The sequence below is a fragment of the Glycine soja genome, chromosome 9 (genome assembly GCF_004193775.1).
Source record: "Glycine soja cultivar W05 chromosome 9, ASM419377v2, whole genome shotgun sequence".
NCBI lineage: Eukaryota > Viridiplantae > Streptophyta > Magnoliopsida > Fabales > Fabaceae > Glycine > Glycine soja.
In genome coordinates, this window is record NC_041010.1 from 6,163,758 (window position 1) to 6,186,284 (window position 22,527).

General features: G+C 33.0%; 2 protein-coding genes and 1 long non-coding RNA gene across 4 annotated transcripts; 2 read left to right on the forward strand and 1 right to left on the reverse strand.

The window, feature by feature from the left end:
- The first annotated feature begins 618 nt into the window (after positions 1-618).
- Positions 619-3,948, forward strand: LOC114367015 (5'-nucleotidase SurE-like). 2 transcript variants are annotated; one of them, XM_028324079.1, is made up of 10 exons: positions 619-1,038; positions 1,171-1,265; positions 1,670-1,728; positions 1,828-1,871; positions 2,048-2,125; positions 2,219-2,372; positions 2,883-3,035; positions 3,164-3,274; positions 3,449-3,514; positions 3,624-3,948. In XM_028324079.1, the coding sequence occupies exons 1-10, from the start codon at positions 785-787 to the stop codon at positions 3,720-3,722; spliced, it is 1,113 nt and encodes a 370-aa protein (XP_028179880.1). In that variant the 5' UTR covers positions 619-784; the 3' UTR covers positions 3,723-3,948. The 2 variants fall into 2 exon arrangements, with proteins under 2 accessions (XP_028179880.1, XP_028179879.1); XM_028324078.1 differs by having other exon boundaries at positions 620-1,038; positions 1,661-1,728.
- An 8,247-nt stretch (positions 3,949-12,195) lies between these two features.
- LOC114367308 (BTB/POZ domain and ankyrin repeat-containing protein NPR1) lies at positions 12,196-15,967 on the reverse strand. Its single transcript, XM_028324464.1, is given in 4 exon segments — positions 12,196-12,612; positions 13,057-13,260; positions 13,582-14,329; positions 15,056-15,967. Coding segments are annotated over 4 exon segments (1,725 nt in total). The 5' UTR covers positions 15,557-15,967; the 3' UTR covers positions 12,196-12,340.
- On the forward strand, positions 12,531-14,454 carry LOC114367309. The gene is made up of 3 exons (XR_003657166.1): positions 12,531-12,671; positions 12,755-12,813; positions 13,595-14,454. It is a non-coding gene; the product is annotated as an uncharacterized LOC114367309 (long non-coding RNA).
- Positions 15,968-22,527: the final 6,560 nt, after the last annotated feature.

Genomic DNA, 22,527 nt, shown 5'->3' on the forward strand with positions numbered 1-22,527 from the left:
TTAAGAGAAATAGTACTAATAATGAAATTAATTATAAAATTTTGTAAATGTCACTTTATAGTAAAAGAAAGAAGTATGTTAGAAAGTGATATTAATAATGGATTAAAAGGAGAATAAATAATTAATTTAGTCCTTAAATTTATATGTTGGTTGTGATTTTAGTCCCTAAAATTAATTTAAACTCAAATAAGTCCCTGAAAAATTTTAAGGTTTTATTTAAGAGCATGTTTGGATTTTAGTCCAAGGTGCTCTGAATTCTAAGATTAAATTTAATGGTCTACCATAAACTAAACGCAAAAGGAAGAGCGTTGATATTCTTGCAAACTTTATTTTGCTTAACGTTCTTTTGTAACATATATCCAAACATGTACTAAGTTATTGAAATTAACTCATTTTAGTACTAAACTTATGTTATTAATATTATTTAAGTCATTGGACTAAGGACCAAAGCGAGTTAATTTTGAGAACTTAAATGAAATCTAAAAAAATTCACGTATTTATTTAAGTTTTTGTTAATTCGAGGAACTAAAATGTGAGTAACATAAATCCAAAGACCAAATTGGTCATTTGCTCTTAAAAGAACATTGAAGTGAGTTGAACTACTCAAGTCTAGCACATGTGAAAGTAAAACAACAGCCTTATAAATGGAAATCTCCACCAACATGTAATTTGCATCAGGCAGAGACTATAGTACAACAACCACAACATCTATCTGCCTCTGTGTCTCTACATAACATATCTCTTTTGTCTCACTTCACAAATTGTACTACATTTTCTGTCTCCAATGGCCACATCGGTGAAGAACAACTTCCTGAACCCTGCACTGGTTTCAAATCTCCAACAAGCACTGCTCAGAAGAAAGGACAGTGTGCAGGAGCAGCAGCACCACAACAGGGCCAATGAACCCACCAAAGCTTCTTCAAAACCCGTGGTGCTAGTCACCAATGGTGATGGCATAGACTCTCTTGGCCTCACATTACTAGTTGAGGCACTTCTTTGTGATGCCCTTCTTGATGTTCATGTCTGTGCTCCAGAAACGTAAGTTTAATTTCCTCAAGACATGGTTTTTGGTGAATTTGAGTTGTTTTAATGTGTGGATCATGGCAACACTTCAACTGGGGTGGATTGGTTTAAGGATTGTGATGATGTTTTTTTTTTTTTTTGGTGTAGGGATAGATCGGTTTGTGGTCACTCGGTTACCACAGGGGAGACACTAGCTGTGTGTTCAGTACAAGTTGGTGGTGCCAATGCTTATCAAGTGTCTGGTAGTTTCACTCATTTGGTTATGAACAAAATTTAGATGTCGTTCTTTAAGTTGTTTTGGTGTTGGTTTTCATAAGAGTCTTAGTTTGGTAATTAGCATAGTAATAGTTTTCATTAAATGTCATCTAAATTACTAAGTTGAAATTCTATTTCTGATTGAAAAATAGTGCCAAAATCACTTAAAGAACTGCATATAAGTTTGTCCTTTTTTTTCTTTGGTTATTTGGTGTGAGAATTATGATTATGAGAGTAATGCATTGTTGTGTTCTAATCTTACTGTTCTAGAATCTAGATTTTTATATGTTTTTGAAATTTCTTAATGGTGTTGTGGAAAAAATGCATTTTAGGATGTAGGGTATTATAATTTCTTCTTCTTATTATTCTTACTTTATGTCAGGAACTCCAGCAGATTGTGTCTCTTTGGCTTTATCTGGGGCATTGTTTTCTTGGTCAAAACCTGTTTTGGTAGGTATTGTTGGTATGCACAAAATCTATCATCAACTGTCGAATATATAAAACTATATAGTTCAGACCACCATTTTAATTGTATGACTTTGAAACCAGGTAATTAGTGGACTAAACAAAGGAACAACTTGTGGTTATGACACGTAAGTGTGTGATGTGCTCTTCTTTAGATATCTACCGAATCAATTTGGAAAAAGAGACAAATATATATATATATATATATATATATATATATATATGTATGTATGTGGGTATGTATGTATTTTTTAATTTAGCTTTCAAACTTTGGTCTCTGATTTTGGTGTCTTTAATGATGTAGGTTGTACTCCGGAGCTGTTGCTGGAGCTAGAGAGGCACTGATTTGTGGTGTTCCCTCTCTTTGTATATCATTGAACTGGTACTTATGTCAAATGTTATGCATTCTTAGTTTTCTATTCTTCTTTTGTCCCTCCAATGATCACAGAATTCTGTTAATGTAAATGTCTTGCAGGGAAAAGAATGTGAGCTGTGAAAGTGATTTGAAGGATGCAGTTACAGTATGTTTACCATTAATTCACGCAGCAATAAGAGATATACAGAAAGGGATTTTCCCCAAGAATTGCTTCCTCAACATAGGGATCCCAAGCTGTCCTCTGACAAATAAGGTTTGTTCTCATGATCATCATATTTTCATATTCTACAGTTTGCCAGGAAATACTTTGCTGAGTTATAAGTTTTTGTTAGAGTTTTTTTGGGCTACATACTCATATAAGATATTTTAATTTCCATTATTTTGTATAGAGTCTCATGATTTCATACATCATAATTTAACCAGTATCCTTACTTTTTGTTTGACATAAGTCCAATTTGAATAAACTTCTTCACAGTACATATAGGATAAGAAAGAGCAAGGTAAAACTACTCATATTTATCCCATAGGTTAAAATCGAGATATTCACTTTAAGTTTTGGAGAAATTAGCTGAGAGAGTTTCTTAAAAAGTTAAGGGTCATAAGTTGATTTTAACATTTAAAAAGAAAACCGATTCATTTTATTTTCTTCTCAAGTGGGTATTGAAAAGCTTATCCAAACTGGGCTATATCTCATTTAGTTAGACATTGTGCTTTCCAATAACAATCCAAGTGGTTGTTCTTATGACCTACATTTTGTGAATAGGGTGTCAAAGTGACAAGGCAAAGTCCGCAAAGATCTTCTTTAAGTTGGCAAGCTGTGTCAACAAATAAGAATCCTTCAGCAGGCCATTACATGTCTAACCAGCAAAGTCTTGGAATCATGTTAGCACAACTAGGAAGAGATGCCTCTGCTGCTGTAAGACTGTCCTATCTAACCACATAGCTTAATGCATTCAGTTTTCAACAGCTAGTTGCTTTCTTTATATGAACATTCTTTCAGCCTCTCATTTTTCATTGGAACTTGCTTTGTGTTAAACTCTTCAGGCAGCAGCGCGCCGTCTAAACTCAAACCGCAAGAATGTGGAGGTTGAATCAGTTGGTGTTGCTGGAAAATTCAGTTCTCAACAAACCATAAAGAAATACTTCCGAATGGAGGTACCGCTACCATTAACATGACTTCAGTGGCTTGTAAAGCAAACAAGCATAGTTCTCATGAATCTACTTTGCATTTAGCACAAGTTTGAAAATAAACTCTTCTTGATGGTGCTTCTTTCCATTTTCTCTTGTATGGCAACAAATTGAATTCATTGCCTGAATTCACATATGCAGTTAACAGAAAAAGAGCAGCAGGACATAGAGGAGGATTTAGACTCCAGAGAACTTGAAGAGGGATTTGTGAGTGACAATTTTGTGTTTTCTCTTTCTACCTATCCATTACATTCTTTCTAGGGTGCAATGGTGGGAACTGAACATCCTATAATGTTGTGCTAATTTGGTATGACAGGTTACAGTTACCCCTTTGTCTTTGTATGCAAATGTTCACATGGAAATTCAATCATCAGTGTCCAGCTGGCTAGCTATTGCACTCAGTGGTGATCAATGAAACTAGCTGCTAATTCTGTGTGGTATTAATTGTAGAGTAATCTGCATTGTAATTGTGGCAATCTGAAAGTGAGAGTCAATGCTTCACAAGTTTTATGTTGTGAGATCTTGAGAGTAGTATGTATCATTGGGTAGCTACTATCCCATTAGATTTAATCTATATATTGTTATTCAGTTATTTACTGATGACATGACATGAATGGATATGCACATGTTGCCAATGAGAAGATTAAGTGGCTCAAAAAATGTGTTCCACCTCTTGCTGATGAAAAGCTAGAGTATCAATTTGGGGGAATGAAGTTGGGATAGTCCTTTGTGTTAGGAATTTTAATACCAATGAGTAATAAAATAAGATAGAACTTTATAAGTTGATATTCAATACATGAAATTGAATTTGAGATACTCACAATTCTCATCAAGGAGATGCCTAGCCACTCATCTCATGGCAAAAGCCACCTTTGGATACATTAAACCACACCCAAAAGATGAAAAAGCTAACAACTCTCTAAGTCTCTCTATCTCATACACACATTACCTCTAGAGAAATGGAAAAATGGGAATATGGCCATCCATCTCACACTCAACTAACTTAAATAGACATTTCATAACAAGGTGTTGGAGCTCTATCTTTGGCAAGGTTTTAAAAACTGGACTGGCCGATTCTGATCCGAATGAGCCATGAAACCGGATAGTAAAAGAATCGGTTAAAGAACCGTTAAACTGGTATAAAACCGGTCAAAGTCGGTGGTTCACCGGTTGTTAACGATTCTTATAAAGTAAAAAAAAAAAAGTATTGTGTGTGAAAGAGAAAATGCTATCCAAAGTAGTGTAATTGTAGTCTGTACCTATCAAAGTGAAAGTGAGCACTCTAAGTAATAGCTAAGTGAACATGTAAAGGTGAAGTCACAAAAAGCGTGTTTGTCATACACTGCAGAGTAGAAAGATGCTCTGAAAAGTAGTGTGATCAAAATTTACTGATAAAAAAATAAAACTTATTAAATAAAAATTGGAATACATTAATTTTTTTAATGTATTAAATTAAATATTATAATAAATGAGACTAGTACTATATGAACTCTAAAAGATTGATGCTGTAACAAATATAATTTTCATATTTCTCCCTTATAGTTGTTGGTAGATATATTATTTTGTGTTGTAGAAATTAAATATTATGTTTTATTTGATTTAGTTTAATGTGTAATTTTATAAGTTATGTGTTGTTAATGATAATATATTAAAGAAAGTTATGATTATTATATAACTTGTTGTATTAAAATTTAAAAAAAATACTATTTAGTTATTATTGGTGTGATCACGGTTCAAAGTAATTGAACTATTAAACTTTGAACCATTATTTTTACCGGTTCATTGGTCGAGTTTTAAATATTTTCATTCTTTCGATACAGGACACCCGACCTTATGCAGGCAAACTGATGTAGAAGGGTCATTTTTAAACAATTTACCTAAGGGGATCTGTTTTCAAACATTTGGCGAAATCCTTATTTTCCTTATTCCGTGTCATCCCCAAAGGGTTTCGTCAATACCAGTGGCGAGATACCCTTGCTTCTTTTTTTTTTTCCGCCATTAATATTGGTGTTCTTCCTTATGTTTTTTTTTTCCGCCAGCAACACAGGCGTTTATCCTACATGAGTTCTTTTTATATTTCATGCTTAACTCATGCGTAATGGGAGAGAGCAAATGTTTATGAATAATTTGATTTTTATAAGATTGTTTATTATTGATTGATTTATTATTTTTTTGAATTAATTTATCAATTAAATAAATAAATGTTAATACTTTTTATATTTCTAAAGCATTAAATATATTTACTCTTTCTTAATATTTACCTTAGATAAAATATAGGAAATATTAATTAAAAATATTATAAGTTAATATAATGTTATATATTGATAGAGGAGAATGCATAAATTGTTATAAAATTTTCCAAATAAAAAAAATATTACTTATTATTTATATGGTAAATGAATGAATGTAGCCTAAGACGTTGGACTAGTTCATGAGAGAAATTTGTTCTCCGTCTCTCTTCTTTCTATTTTTTGGGTACATCTTCTTAGTTATTTTTAAATATATACAATAAAATATGTGAAAATTTGAAAAAAAAAAATCTGTTTTTGACCTTTTTAAAAGCATAGTTTATCTTTAAATGTTAAATTATTGTAAATATATTAATTTAATAATTTTAAATAACATGTGTTATTTTAAATTTTTTTTGTATTAAACTTTTTTATTTTTCGAAATTCAAATTCAACTCTTTTTTATTTACTAAGTATGTTTTAAAAATTTCAAATATTTTTTATTCTCTAATATAATTAATTTTTATATTGCACCTAAATTAATAATTCATATCTCATTATACTTTTTTATATGTTTTTTTCTCTCTAATATTTTCCAGATTTAATTTTATATTTTACTTGAATCCATACATTTTTATTTTATGTTTGACTTGAGTCTTAAAATTTTTATTTTATATTTTACTTGAGTCTATATATTTTTATTTTAAATTTTAACTAAATAATTTTATCTCTTAAATAAAAAAATAAAATATAAGAATATTTGGTAAAATAATTAGCCGAAAAAATAAATTTATTTTATTTTAAAAAACAATCGGTTGTTTTTAAAATATAAAATTTGATATGATAAAAAATAAAAAAAAAACGCCAGTGTTGCTGGCAGAACCTTCACTGCACGGGAAGCAAGGGTATCTCGTCAATGGTATTGGCGGAATCCTTTGGGAATGACAGGTGAGTCTCGCCAACAAGAATGGCGGAATAAGGAGAATAAGATTTCGCCAGCAGGAATAGCGGAACACCTTTAAAAGACAGACACCCTCGGGCAAATGTTTGAAAACAGACCCCCTTAGGTAAATTGTTTGTAAAAGTAATCCCTCTAAGTCATTTTGCCACCTTATGCAAGCACTTTATTCAAGCCTATTGCTATATCCACCCCCTAAAAAAATCTAATTACTTAAATATCCTTCTCCTTTCTAATCTTCTTCTGTCCCTCACATACTACCATTTTCAACGCAACTACACACTTTCCTTTTTTCATAGCAACAACACATCCCTTTCTCTTTCATCACACTCCCTCATCTCTTTCACTCCCTTCATGCCTTCCATCTCTTGTTGTGGTATACCTTTGTTCCTCCTTTGCTCAGGCTCTTGCATTAACGTTAGGGTTTTTTCATTCCCATAACTCCAAGTTGTTGTAGTGAAACACCTCTTAAAGTTGTCCAAATTAAAGGATTAATATCAACGATATGTTTTCTTCACTTTAATTACTTCCCTATTGTATAATTTTTTCTTTGAGATTTTTAACCACCCTAGTGTTCTACTTGGTTTCTGAATTTTTTCATAACATTCTGAAAAATTCTTTACACACTTTTATTTTTTAACATTCGGGAAAGTACTTTTTGGAACATAAAGTAGTATTTCAGAAAGTACCTTTTGGAATGTTAAAAAAAAATATTATTCCAGAAATTACATTCTAGAATGATTTATATTAATGTTATGGGTATAAAGGGTGTATTTGATAATGAAAAACAGAAAAAAAATTATATGGGAGTGTACTTAGCAATAGGGGGAGTGGATATAGCAAAAGCCTTCTCCAATAGTTGACTTTTCCTCATCCCGGGCTTCAAAAATTTGGGTCTTCCTTGTCTCCAAATCATGGACTACTTTTCCAATACCTATATAAAAACAACAATATAAGAAAAACATCATCAAAACACAATTCAATTACTCTATACATAAATTCACAAAAATTATAAAATTAGCACCAAATTTTAATTAAACTCAAAAAATTATTATAAAACTAAAATATTTAGCAAATAAAGTAAGCACAATTTTGCCACTTACAATACACTCTTTCTTATTAGTTGAAAATTTATTGGATACTTCTTCCTCCATCTCTAATTATAAGACTCTTTTTAGAATTTTGTTTGTTTATTTTTGTAAGACTTTTTTCTAATTTCTAGATGCATTAGTTAATTAAAATGATCTTATAATTAGGGATAAAGGGAGTACAAAACTAGGAGAGATATTCACTAAATTGTGATGTGTGTGTGAGACACATAATTTTTTTTGTAATTTTTAATAAATTTTGACCAACAAAAAAATGTGTTAAAAATAATATATTCCTAACATTCCTCCCCAAATTCAACCTTACAAGACCCCATTCCATAAACTTTTGTTGTACTATATGTCTATATCCAAGTATCCTATGTTTAGCTAAGAAGACTTTTAATAAACAACTATGAGAATTGGTTGAATTACTTGAATTAAACACAATGGCATCCCGATGGTTGGGATGAGATTCACTTGGTATAGACCTAATGGGAGGGTAAAGAGTAGAAATGATCGATTCCTTGTTTCCAAGGAGTGGTTAGACGTGTGGCCAAAATGCACACAACATGTTCTTGATATAGCATTTCTGACCATTGTCCAGTTTTATTAAAACAAAACCTAGTGGATTGGGGCCCAAAGTCTTTCAAGACACTTGGTTGTTGGTTCGGGGATAGGAGGTTTGAGGAGTTTGTTAAATCATCTTGGGGGGAGGGGGTTGGAGGTGCAAGGATGAGGTGCTTATGTTGTTAAAGAGAAGCTCAAAATGCTAAAGGTGAAACTCAAAGAGTGGAATAAAAACTTTTTTGGTGACATCCATAGAAGACAAAAATAAATCGAAGAGGTAAAAAATGATAAGAAGGAGGAGGTGCAAGTGTTGAGCAACCAAGAGAGAGCCTTGAGAATTGAGTTACAAGATAAATTGTGGGAATTGATGAAAAGCAATCAGTCTTTATTAAGGAGAAAATTGAGGGATAGATGGCTGATGGAAGGGGACAACAATACAAAATATTTTCACATGATGGTTAATTGGAGAAGAAAGAAAAATATGTTAAGAGGCTTGAGGGTTGGTGAAGCTTGGGTGGAGGAGCCGGTGAGGGTCAAGGAGGTGGTCAAAAATTATTTCCAAGAGAATATTAGTTAGGCAAATTGGGAGAGACCTAGCTAAGTTAGATGAAGTGACTTTTAGAGAAATATCTTTTGAAGACACTCATCTCTAATGACAATCTTTGAGGAGGAGGAAATCAAAGAAGCAGTGTGGGATTGTGGAAGCTTGAAGAGCCCAGGGTCCGATGGTTTCAACTTCAAGTTTATCAAATCCTTTTGGATCCTTTTGAAGAATGATGTGTATCGCTCTGCGAAGGAATTTCATAGGAATGAAGTACTTCCAAGAGGAGTTAATTCCACTTTTATCATCCTTATCCCTAAGGTGATTGATCCACTAAGTCTAAAGAAATTTAGACCAATATCCTTGGTGGGCTTGATGTACAAAATTTTAGCTAAAAGATTGGCTAAAGTCCTTCCTAAGATCATTGATGAGTGTCAAAGTGCTTTCTTGAGTGAGAGATCATTGTTACATAGTGCCTTAGTAGCAAATGAAGTAGTGGAGGAAGTGAAAAGAAGGAAGGGGAAATGTGTGATCTTCAAAGTTGATTATGAGAAGGCATATGACTCAGTGAATTGGGAATTCCTTTTATACATGATGAGGAGGTTGGGGTTTTGTACTAAATGGGTGAATTGGATCAAAGAATGCTTGGCATCTGGTTTTGCTTCTATTCTTGTCAATGAGAGTCCAACTAGTGAATTCAAAATGGAGAAGGACCTTAGACAAGGTGATTCATTAGCTCCCTTTCTTTTCACAATGGTGGCGGAGGGATTTAGTGTCCTTATGAGAGAGGCGATGGAAAAGAACATGTTCAAAGGGGTGTTGGTGGGAGAAAAAAAGGTGGAGGTCAATTTATTGCAATATGCGGATGACATAGTTTTCTTTGGTGAGACAAACTTAAGGAATGCGAGGACAATAAAATGCTTGATGAGGAGCTTTGAGTTGGTGTCCGGACTTAAGGTTAACTTTGCAAAAAAGCAATTTTGTAGCTATAGGTGTGGTGGGAAGGTATGCGGAGCTTCTAAATTGCAAGCAGCTATCTATTCCTTTTGACTATTTGGGAATACCAATTGGTGCAAATCCAAGAAGGAAGATTACATGGAGGAAAGTGATTGATAAATTCCAAAGTAGATTATCTCTTTGGAAGCATAAGACTCTATCTTTGGTGGGAAGAGTGTGCCCCATAAATTTGGTACTAACTTCTCTTCCTCTTTTCTTTGTTTTTTTTTAAGATGCCTAGGTGTGTTGTGAAAAAAAATTGAAAGTATCCAAAGAAAGTTACTTTAGGGAGGGTTAGAGGAGTGACAAAAATTTGTTGGGTTAGTTGGAAGAGGATTTGTTGTCCTAGGAGTCACGGTGGTTTAGGGGTTAAAGATATCTCCAGGTTCAATGATGCTTTACTAGCTAAATGGAAATGGAATATATTCCATAGCAAAGAAGCTCTTTGGTGAAAGTTCTTGGACTCTAAGTATGATGGTTGGAGGAACCTTAGGAGGGAAGAGGTGAGGAGTAGTGAGTCACTTTGGTGGAGAGACTTGAGGAAGCTGAGTGGGGGGAAAGTCCTACTAAATGGTTTGATGACCTACTAGAATGGAGATTAGGTGAGGGAGAAAAAACTTCTTTTTGGCTAGATAAATGGTATGGTGGGGAACCCTTGGCGGTTTCTTTTCCAAGGATGTACTTAAATTCGAAGAAAAGGAGGTTCTTGTTAGAGATATGGGACAATGGGTAGGTGATAGCTAGGTTTGGATCCTAGAGTGGAGAAGAAGGTGGTCCGAATGGGAGATTCAAGGGGCAAACTCATTTAGGGTGTTGCTGGATGGTTCTAATCTTGTTAAAGGAGAAGTAGATTCTTGGAGGTGGGAGGGGGATGCCTGGGGCTTGTTCTCGGTGTCATCTGCGTATAGGGTGATTCATAGTAGAGGGAGAGGAAGTACATGTGATGATAGATTGGCCAGTGTATGGAAACTTGATATTCCATCTAAGGCTAAAAATTTTGTTGTGGAGATTATAAAAAAATAGACTACCTACATTGGATAATCTGAGGATACGAGGATGTGTTGTGGAAGGAGGCTCTGGAATGTGCTCTATCTGTGGATCACACATGGAAACGGTCCAACACCTGTTCTTTACTTGTCCTAAGATTGATAGTGTATGGAAGCATTGCAGCAAATGGTTTAACACTCTCACTGTCTTTCCGGAAAATGTAGATATGAACTTCCAACATTTACCAGGGGAGTTCCGTCTAAAACATCATATTCAGTGCTGGAAAGTGATTTGGAGTGCGATAGTATGGTGCTTGTGGAGGACACGTAATCACTGTGTTTAGAGTAGGAGTATTTGACCTACAGCAGGTTATATATCAGATTTCATATACGACATGTGGCTAAAAAGCTATGTGAAGAATTTCAACTTCTCTTTTGCGCAATGGATGTCTGAATGGTTCAGGCTAATCTGGAAGTGTAATGTTATTGGTCAATCACATCTAGAAGACTTGGAGATCTTTGGAAATTAATGGGTATTCTGGTGGGTGGTATGGGTAAGGCTACAATTTCTCGCACGAAGGTTGTGGTTATTTTTTGAGGTCGATCAATTAAGTGGAGGTGGAAAAGGCTGGAGTTGTAGGCACTGTTTATGGGCTATTAATGTTCTAATTACATTGCATATACAGCTAGTGGCAGGAGATTCAACGTTGCTTTTTGAGGGATTGGTTATTGGGCATTTAATGCTCTTTCCATTTAATGGCTAGTAACCAGTTGGTGCCTATAATATTCTGTATGTAACTCTAATTTGTAACTTTATTTTTGGAAGGGTATCACTTGTACCTTTTCCTATATATATATATATATGCAGCAGCATCATGATAGAACAAATGTAACAAGAAAAGTAAGATTTTAAAAGATCATTAATCTATCAAACGACAAAGATCAAGTGGGACATTCTGTCTTTTGCTTGGTTTATGCTTAATATAAAATAACTACATAAGCCCAGGTTTGTCGATGGATGTAACCAATGGCCCCTACAATCAACTAGAACTTATGAACTGTAATGATGTTTGTAGATATCATGTGCTTTTAATTTGCTCTGTTCCCTAACATGAAACAAAGATTGGTGGATAATCTTCATCATATATCAATTAAGATGAAATGCAATTCGATTATCACTTCTAAGTTTGTGTTGCATTTTGTATTCTAGGACTTGCCACGTGTATTAACTTTCAGCTGATCTTAGCAAAGGGTTTGAACTTTGAAGAGTTTGGTGGGGTCTCATTACATGCCTGTGTTGAGACAATAAGATAGAAGGAAGTTGTTGAAAAGGTTTTGTTACTAAAAAAAGCAAATAAAAACTTACTATGCCATTAACATGAGCTTTATACAAAGTTGATAGATAACACTATAAAAGAAAGGTCCCCAGTCATCAATTTTAGCAGGGCCAAAAATTATTTTCCCAAATTTTGCAGCCAATAAAAGACATTTTTTTTGCTATAACATGAGCAAGTGAAGACAATGTTGCTATAAAATTTCATCCCCTTCTTCCTTTATGAAAATACCAAAAATACAATATGGGAAGGAAAAACAGAATGGCTAAACAAAAACTAGCATTGAAACACAAAATCAATAGAAAAGGATTCATCTCTGAGCACATTATTTTCACCTAGTTCTTCATGGCTAGATTGGCATTAGGTCTCACTACTCCAATTGATGTAGAAGAGGATGATGATGACATGGCAGACCTATCAAACTCCTCCTTGTCCTCATTGAAGACCTTATTCAGAACTTCTTGGAGCTCCACATACCTTCTTCGCTTCCTTAGTCGATCTTCGGGACTGTCATCACCCATACATGTAAGCTGAGTTAGGTCATCAGCATCCATGATCTTGTTCAACACTTCTGAGCATCGAGGGAAGAAGCGTTTCCCCAACTCCACTGCTCAAGCCAAACAAAAAAAGAACTTAGGTCCCAACTACTGCAGGCATTTTTTATCTGTAAGTATCTTGAAACTGGGCTAGGCATAACTAAACCTTCATATTTATAATCAATGTGGCCTAATATTAGATCTATTACGTAGATTCTGATACCATCTGGAATTTGGACTATGCTTAATTCAACTCCAAAACCGCTCATAAGGTGAGGATTGTCTTAGTCTTTATAAACTCCACTTTGCTCAGATCTATAGTCGATCTAGATCTCAAATTCTCAATAGAGTTTACACTTCAGAAGACATAACTGAATGGAAGCATTTTAAGAAAGTGAAACATGACAGACATACACTAAACTCTCTGTTATTGTTTATAAGAATAATTTTAAGCCTTTATCCTCAAGGAAAGTATTCATTATTGAATAAGGGAAAGAAATAGAAACATCAATTACCAGTTCTAGACAGTGCTCTCAACCTAACTAGATGTTCTTCCTTCATTCTGAAAGGTGCATCGTTTAAGTCCACAGTTGTCCTCTGGTGATCACTAATATTTGGACAGTACATGTCTGTTGATGGAAACTCAGATGTGCCATCAATTTGAGAAATATCCATAATAACCTTTGCTTCCATGGGAAACAACACTTTCGCCAGTCCAACTGAAAACAATGAATCATTAGTTATAGCCTCATGTTGTTTATTGCTCATAATTTTCTTGGTTCAAGAATTGTGTTACTGAAAAAAATAACAAACTGCCTAGTAAGCACTGTCCAGAATTTTTGTACTATCATCCAATTACTGATAGTGTAAAATATAAAGTCATCCATTCACAAACCATCACATATGCTAAATTTGTTGACTTTTATAATAACTACTTAAAAAGTTATACCAGTGATGATTTCTCATTGGTTGACAGTATATTTTACACAACGATGCATAGAAATTAAACTTACTGAAGAATATGTAATGTGAGAAAATACCTCTATTTTCTAGGTACAACAGTTTCATGCGCAAATCATCCCCTGCCATAGCAAGAGAAAGAGATGCCTCTCCAAGTAAAGGCTCCCTTCTCTCAGCTTGCTCCAATATCTCTATGCACAACCTGTCACTGCATGAAACTTTTCCTTCCTCTGTGGACTTATAATAATCCACAGCTTTGGTGAGACGTTTCGAAATCTGAAGGGCTTTTCTTCCATCCAAAGTGAGATCAGAAGGCTGTGCCCCCTTAGTCAAGAGAGAAACTATAATCTTAGGCTCCTTCCTCATTGCAGCAACATGCAGCACACTATAGCCCCTATAGTTTTTGTGGTTCACATCAGCAAGACCAAGATCAAGAAGCTCAGTGGTGGTCTTCACATCACAGTATGCAACAGCATAGTGGAGTGCATAAGCATCATCAAGAGTTGTGTGTCCCTCTTTCAAAAGCAATCTTACCAGTTCCACATCGTCCGAATCCAGTGCCCTGTGTATTCTGTTGACATGTTTGTCAGGAAAATTGAAGTTTTCGGGCATGTACAGGTCCAGTTCTATTCGTTTATCTGTGATTTGCTTCACCAAATGTTGAGGCAGTGCCTTTTCAAGAGTGGTGATATCAGCATCAGATTTAAGTATCATCTCAGTGCACCTTGCTAGTAGTCTTTCACACACTATGCCACATATATTTGCGACCGATAGAACCACCAAAATATCATCTATTGCCACCTTTTCAAGAATGTCTAGTAGATGTCCCTGCAAGTATATCAAATGAATTTACTTACAGCATTGCTGCAAAAGGCAAACAAAATATGTTGTTGTATTGAACTGCATATTTTACATTTCATAATTCAGCCTCTAATGTTACTTGTAATTGTAAAGATGGCAATATCTCAATCTTAAAATATGCTGTATCTTGAGCACCACAGTTCGTTGCATGGAGGGATAAAAATTATATATTCTCCTTGTTCATAGATTAATATTGTATTCTATCTTAAAATATCTTCAGTACTAAATTTCTAATGTTAAGTAAAGAAATATCATCACGTATAATGAAATATAAAAATTCTTTAAAATATTGTATTATGTAATCTTAATATTATATATTCTTTCAATAATAAAGACTAATTGAGAGGTAAAAGTAATAGACTGAAAATTCATTAGAAAGGAATGGATAACAGGGAAACACACGAGATGAATTGAGGAAATTCATTATAACAAAGATAAATGAATTTCATTAGAATTCACTCCTACATGCTCAGCAGTAGAGTGAATGATCTTGTATCAAAATCAAACTCAACATAAATACAGTATATCATTAGAAAGAGGTATATTTAGAGATAGTTTAACTAATAGTTGTATTAAATACTTAAAAAAAAAGATATTTTTCGTTCACAATAATCTTATCTGGTACGAATAGGATTATCAAGATGTTATGATCTCTATCAAAAAGAAGGATGAAGGGGTTGAATTATTGTGTACCTGCTAAAGAGCAATCAACTCATTGAGCTGAAAAGTGGAGGATGCATAGAGAAGCTGAAGCAAGAAATCAATAGCAGGCCTACACCCAAAATGTGAACACACATCATCCACACAAACACAAACACCACCTTGAGGCAAAGGCTTCACTCTTCCACTATACAAATAAGCCAAAACAATCCCAAGCGCCTCCAACCCCACGTTGTAGTCCTTGGCCACTTCCTTCAGCCGGAGCACGCAGCCGCCACCACCGGCGAAGACATGCTTGAAGAAGCCGCTCCTGGCCGCCAGAATGCACCGGTTCACCGCCACTTCCCGGCCGTCTCCGGCCACGATCTTGGCGTCGGAGAAAAAGTCAACCCCCCCGCCATCTAATATTGACCCGAGCTGCTCCGAGAGGCGCCTCAGCGGCGTGATGACGTCCGAAACGCCGCTCAAATAGGCCTCGCCGGTGCTGCTGTTACTGGCGTCCTTTGAATCCGAGGAGCCGCTTCTGAAGTTCATGGCTTGAAGGATATGGTTCTGGTTCAAAAGTAGAGAGGATAGATATTTTTTTATCCGTAGAAATTAAAAACATGTATCATGTATCAGAATGTTTACAACAATTCATGTATGCTCAACCAATTAAGTTTAACTTCTTGGTAGAGAAAGGCAGAGATTTTTTTTATAACCATATTTATTCAATCAACTATACTAAACTCCTCGTGAGAGATATGGTAATGATATGTATACACAGATAGAGAGAGAGGTTAAGGAATGATGAAGAGAATAGAGGTAGGAGCTGTGCTTATATATGAATGAGAATAAGAATGGTGTTGTGTTCCTTAAAAGCTGCTAAGATATGAGGACATTTATTAAAGATAAATCTGGGAATTTGTCCGTACGCCAATGGATTTGGGATCAGTGTTTTTGTGTTGTGTTTGCTTTGAGTTGGGTCACGATTTGTAGAAGGAAGTGTCCCTTTCACAATGAATATTATCCTACCCCATTTGTTGGATGCATGCTAAAAAATAAGAACATGAAGAGAACAAAATAAAGTAAAGGTGTGATCGATTATATTTTATTTATGTAAATCGATAATAATTTAATCTCTGAAAAAATGAAAAATTTTGATTTTATTTTTAATAACTAATAATTATGTTCTGTTGTAATTTTGTGAGATTATTTTATTATTAAATTATAATATTTAATAATTAATTTAATATTAAGATATTTTTAAGACTTATTTATCAATTTATTATTAAGTTATACACAAAACATAATTCTTACATTTTTTATACATTTATAAATTAAATAAGAATATTTTAACTTTTTAAGAATTAAATCATCATCAATTTATATATTTTGGGACTAAAATGATCATCATAAAGTAAAATAAAGAACAAATGTTTTTTAAAATAAAAATAAAGAATAAACGTTTTTCATCCAGGCTAGATTAATTCTTTCTCTTTTTTATTGATAAATTAATTATTTCTGAATTGAATTAATTATTTATCAAGTGCTAGAATTTTTTATCTTTACCAAGTGATAGACTATATTAATGGAATCAGAATATAAAAAAAGTTTAACATATATGCATTGAATTATTTAATTATAAATTATCATTTAAATTATTTTAAAATTTAATAAATTTATTATATATGATAAGTTATAATTAAATAATTATATAAAAAAATTGTACTCTATCTGTATATAATATTCATCTTAGCAAAATGTATATTAATAATAATCCCTTCTACATGGAACGGCTATCATGAATATTCGGTGTTCCACATGTTTTTGAACGGACGGGATTTACCAGGGACTCACTAGTTGTCCAGGTGCGCATTAATTGGGTTTCTAGCGAACTACGCTCAGTTTAAGATAGGAAGGATATCTTTGGTATCATGTGCTAACTTTTGATAGCATTTCTTTTCCGATCACCATAATTAGGATCACTTTTTGATGGGACATCAAGTTATTCCGTAAGCTCTTCTTCCTTTTGAATATACTTTGCATATCATAAAATTAATCATCAGTTTAAAATTTAGTTACATTTTAAAGTATTTTTTCTTTTCCTAAAATGAGCTTAAAGTGTTACTAAAATATATAAGGTAAATTACATTTAATGATCATCAATAACAATAATGGCTATACTTTCAACATGCTCTATAAATATCTTGGACAATAATTTCTTTGTTAAAGAGTCAAGTATCATAAAGTTTGTGCTAATATGTTCTATTAACACTCTTTGTTTTTGAACTTCTTCCTTCATGAAAAAGTACTTCAATTTCATATGTTTAGCACCCTCAGAGTACTTATCGTTCATAAAAAAATAGTATTATGGAGTTATCACAATACATTTTCAGCAGCCTAGTAATACTGTCGACAATTCTAAGTCTTGAAATAAAATCCTGCAGTCAATTAGCTTGAATTGTATTCTCAAAACATGCTCCAAATTCAACTTTCTTAACAACAGCTTATGCATACATAATTGTTTCCATTTGTTTTTGTTCCATATCATTTTTAGAACATTGTGCGAGACTAAATTTGTCTCCTTTCTAAATTAGAACAAGTGATGTTGAACACATTTCCATCCTGAATCTCTCTAGTCCTTTGTTGATATATGCTTTCTGAGATAAGCCTGACAATTCTTGTGATCTATTACAGAATATTTCTATCCCTATCACATAGCTTACCTCTCCCATATCTTTCACCTCAAAGTTGCTAGAGAGAAATTTCTTAGTCTCATGGAGAAGACCAAGATCATTAATTGCAGCAATATATCATAAACATACAGGATTAGAAAAATAACCTTACTCCCACTAATCTTCGGATATATGCACTGATCAACAGTATTTTCCTTAAATCCAAAGGAAACAATGGTATCATTAAACTTCAAATACCATTGGCGGGAAGCTTGCTTGAGATTGTATATTGATTTCTTTAATTTGCATACCATGTGTTAATTTCCTTCAACTAAAAACCCCATTGGTTGGTCCATATAAACATTCTCCTCTAAATCTCTATTAAGAAAGACAGTTTTCACATTCATCTGATGTAGTTCCAAGTCATAATGAGCTACTAATGTCATGATAATCCTGAAAGAATCCTTTTGTAAAACCGATAAAAACGTCTCTCAATGTCATCTTTCTGAGTAAATCCCTTAGCAACAAGTCTAACCTTGTAACGCTCAAGGTTGCCATGAGAGTCACATTTAGTCTTAAAGATCCACTTACAACCAACTCTATTACAACCCTTTGGCAATTCTACAAGGTCCTAAACACCATTATGTCTCATGGAATTTATCTCTTCTTTCATGACATTTAACCACTTCTCAGAATTATCATAACTGACAGCTTGTGAAAACGAAACTATATCATTATCATTAATGCTTAAGTTTGTTTCTGTTTCATGTAGGTATACCACATAGTTATTCGAAATAGCTGGTCTCTTTTCTCTTTGAGACCTCCTTAATGCTACTTCTTGTGGTTCTTCCATAATAGGTTCATTATGTATCATAGGCTCATTATTGTGTTACTCCTCTTCATTATTTTTTTAAACAACAACTAAAGGAGCAATCACCTTACTGCTAGAGACACAAGTTAAAGGGACTTTCACTTTAACTTTTTTAATTTCTACATCTTGTGGAATTGTACTCTTATTGATTTCACCATTTTCAATGAACCTTGCATTTCCAGTTTCGACAATTCTCATACTATGATTCGGACAATAAAACATATACCCCTTTGACTTTTCTGGATAAACAATGAAATATCCACTGATTGTTCTTGCATCCAATTTTCTTTCTTACGGATTATAAATCCTTATTTCTGTCTAGCAACCCCAAACATGCAGGTGTCTTATACTAGGTGTCCTATTCTTCCACAGTTCAAAAGGTGTCTTTGGAATTACCTTACTAGAAATCCTATTCAACAAATACATGACAGTTTCCAAGGCATACATTCACAAAGATATGAGTAAAGTTGAATTGCTTAACATATTCCTAACCATATCCATTAAAGTTCTTTTATGCCTTTCTAATAATCCATTTTGTTATGGTGTGTCAGGCATTGTGTATTGCGCATAAACTCCACGTTTCTGAAAAAGTTTTGCAAATGTACTTGGGTGTTGTCCAATTTCATCTTATCTTCCATAATACTCACCACCTCTATTAGATCTAATAACTTTCACCTTTCTGTCTAATTGTTTTTCTACTTCATTCAAGTAGATTTCTAAGGCATCCACTGCTTGAGATTTCTCATGCAGTAAGTAGACATAACCTTAACTTGAATAGTCATCAATAAAGGTGATAAATTATATTTCTTTTTCAAAAGAATTAACATCAAAAGGTCCACAAATATTAGTATACACAATTTCAAGAAGTTAAGTTCTTCTTGTAGCTCATTTCTTTGTATGTTTTGTTGGTTTTCCCTTAATACAATCCACACAAATATTTAGATCCATAAAATCTAGATTAGGAAGAATTTCATTTTTTATTAATCTTTCCATCCTTTCTCTAGAAATGTGACCTAATAGTTTATGCCACAAGAAAGCAGATCATTCGTTCACTAAACTACATTTAGTGCCAACATTATGATGAAGAGTTAAAACAATTTCAATATACAAACCATCTAATTTATATAAACCACCACAAAGAATACCAGTATCGATGAGATGATTATGCTTAAATAAACTGAAACATCCATTATCAAAATTAAAAGAGTATCCAGTAACATCGAGTTTAGATAATGAAACTAAATTCCTAGATAAATTAGGTACATAAAGAGTTTCCAGTAAATTTAAATGATGTTTAGTGTCGAGTTTTAAAAGTCTTGACTACTTCCACTAGAGCTTTCACTCTATTTCCCATGAAGAGAACTTCTCATTTGGGCTTATGGTTTGGATTGTAAGGAATCCTTGCATAGTATTAGAAACACGAGTCGTACATCTAGAATCAATTCACCATGTATTATGGGAAACTTTAGTTAAATTTGATTCAAAACATACAATCTTTGAACCAAGACTTACGCTTTAGGCAATCCTTCTCGAAGTGTCCAGATTTCCCACAAAATTGGCAATTATTGCCTTTTTGATACCTTTTTCTGGATTTGCACACAACTGTCATTGATCTTTAATGACCTTTTGCCTTTATCATGTTTTTTCATAAATTTCTTTTCAGCTCCTTAATTCCCTTGGTGGCTTACATAATGGACTGAGTGACTTCCTTGATTCTTAAGTCTCGTTTCTTCCTGAACTAACATATTGTACAATTCATGCACATTCTATTTATCTTTCATGGTATTATAACTCATTTGGAACAGGCCATACTCAAACGGTAATGAGTTCAAAATAAACTAAACAAGAAAGTTCTCATTTACAGCCATTCCCAAGGTTTTAAGTGTTGATGTAATGTTTGTCATCTCAATGACATGTTCATGCATAGTACGTGAACCATCAAACTTCATGGTGGTCAATGTACTCATTAATGTCCCAGCAAAAGACTTATCAACTATTTAAGAGCGCTCTCCCACTAAACTCATAAACTCTTAAGCATTATCAATCTTAGGGAGAACTGTATTAATATTGTTTGAAAAATTCATTCTCATGAACATTAGGCTGAGTTTGTTAGATCTTTGCCAAGCTTCGTAATGGACTTTCTCTTCATAATAAAATTAACATAAGTGTTTTGAGACACAAAACACATGTCATACATATGATTCATTTAGATAACGGTCAATGTATATTGATGCTCTCCTTTGGGTGGTACACCAATACACAACATACAAACATGATGATACTAATAAAATTCTTAGCATTATTTGGCAATTAAATATGCACCAATTAATAATACCTATTTCCTTTGGGTATATAAATAAAAACTAATGATACACATAAATCGCCTACAATTATATTTATTAATTATAAGAACAACTAATCAACCTTTAGGCGATCCATAAATACCTTATAACAATGAATTTCAATTACCCATAAACCAATAATCATATAATTTAGCATCTAGTATTCTATGGGTAATTGAAATAATAATTAATTTGAAATTAAATAACCTTATAAATTTGGTCACTTTAGTGACTAACAAATCCATCATACATTTAATTTCAATCAAATACTTGACATGCACATTCTTATTGTTATTAACAATTTATAGTCATTTTATTAATTTTATTTCAGGCCATAAAATAATATTCACATTTATTTGTCTTTTGCATTCAAACACGTTCAAGCAAATATGTAGCATATATATATTTATTGCTATCAAAAATTCCAAAGCATTCACGTTAATTTAATTGCAGGGCATAAACTTTTAATCCTTTAATCACATTTAATAATAATAATATTAAGAAAAAAAATGAGCAAATGGTATTGAGAATAGCAAAAAGAGGGTTGCAAATAACAATTCCAAAGAATTTACCCCTGCAAGCAGATCAGAAACGTATATGCAGGCACAAAAGGAGAACACATTAGCTACCCACTTTTCGCTTCAAAGGAAAAAGAACAAGATACAAGTCAATGCCAAGGACATTCGCTACCCACTCTCTTGTAATAAAGGCCCTCGTACTATATATACTTATTTTATTAGTAGTTGATTTTCTCAATACATTTCTTCTATTATTTAATATTATAATATTGAACATTGAAATAGATCAAAGTCATCAAACTTATATTCAAAATTTTATTAACAAATACGTTTATTCTTTCTCTTAATGAAAAAAATAAAAGAAATGAAAAATCTCATTTTTATTAGATAATTCTTTCTTTCTTTTTTCTTTTCTTTTTCATTTTGAAATCATGTTCCTTTCTCTTCTCTTTCATCACTGTATCATACAAGCTCTCATCCCTCCCCCTAGTTATCCTATCGTGGAATTTTGAAGCAGGAAATAAGTATTATATTTAGATTTGATTTATTTTGTGACGTTCAGACGGCTTGCAATCCAAATTTTACTAAGAAACCCAAAAAATATTTTTCCTTTTAAATTTATGTAACAAAAATCCGTTGTTCTTAACAAACCTATTGGGAGTAATTTAATTTGTAACTAAATACAGTGTGAATAGAAATTTGTAAAATTATAAGGTTAAAAATGCACATATAGCTTCAAAAATATCTTTTGATATATATACATTAGACAAAGCAGATAACTTATAAATACCTATACATTTTTCATTACAAACACACGTGTGAATAAATAAGTCTAGGCGTGTGATTGTATTTAAGTTAAAAAATTGAATTGAACTCAATTTTGTAAACCTAAATTTAGTTAAAAGCAGGTTTAATGTAATTGAATTAATATTTATTTTGGAATATTCCACCTTCGATGAAAAAGAAAAGAGAGGAATATATAACTTTGAGGATAAACCTCAAATAAATAGGTGTAATTTTTCACGAGGAATAAACGTCAGTTTAGGTGCTCAAACGCCAAGTCAAAAACACCCTAAATGGCTCGCATTGATATACGTACATTAATTGAAGAAAGTTA

Bases quoted from the DNA above. Each gene is read 5' to 3' on its own strand.
- LOC114367015 (XM_028324078.1), top strand. From the start codon at position 785: ATGGCCACATCGGTGAAGAACAACTTCCTGAACCCTGCACTGGTTTCA. The intron at 1,266-1,660 runs GTAGTTTCACTC...ACTTTATGTCAG, and splicing joins CAATGCTTATCAAGTGTCTG to GAACTCCAGCAGATTGTGTC. The intron at 2,373-2,882 runs GTTTGTTCTCAT...TTTTGTGAATAG, and splicing joins GCTGTCCTCTGACAAATAAG to GGTGTCAAAGTGACAAGGCA.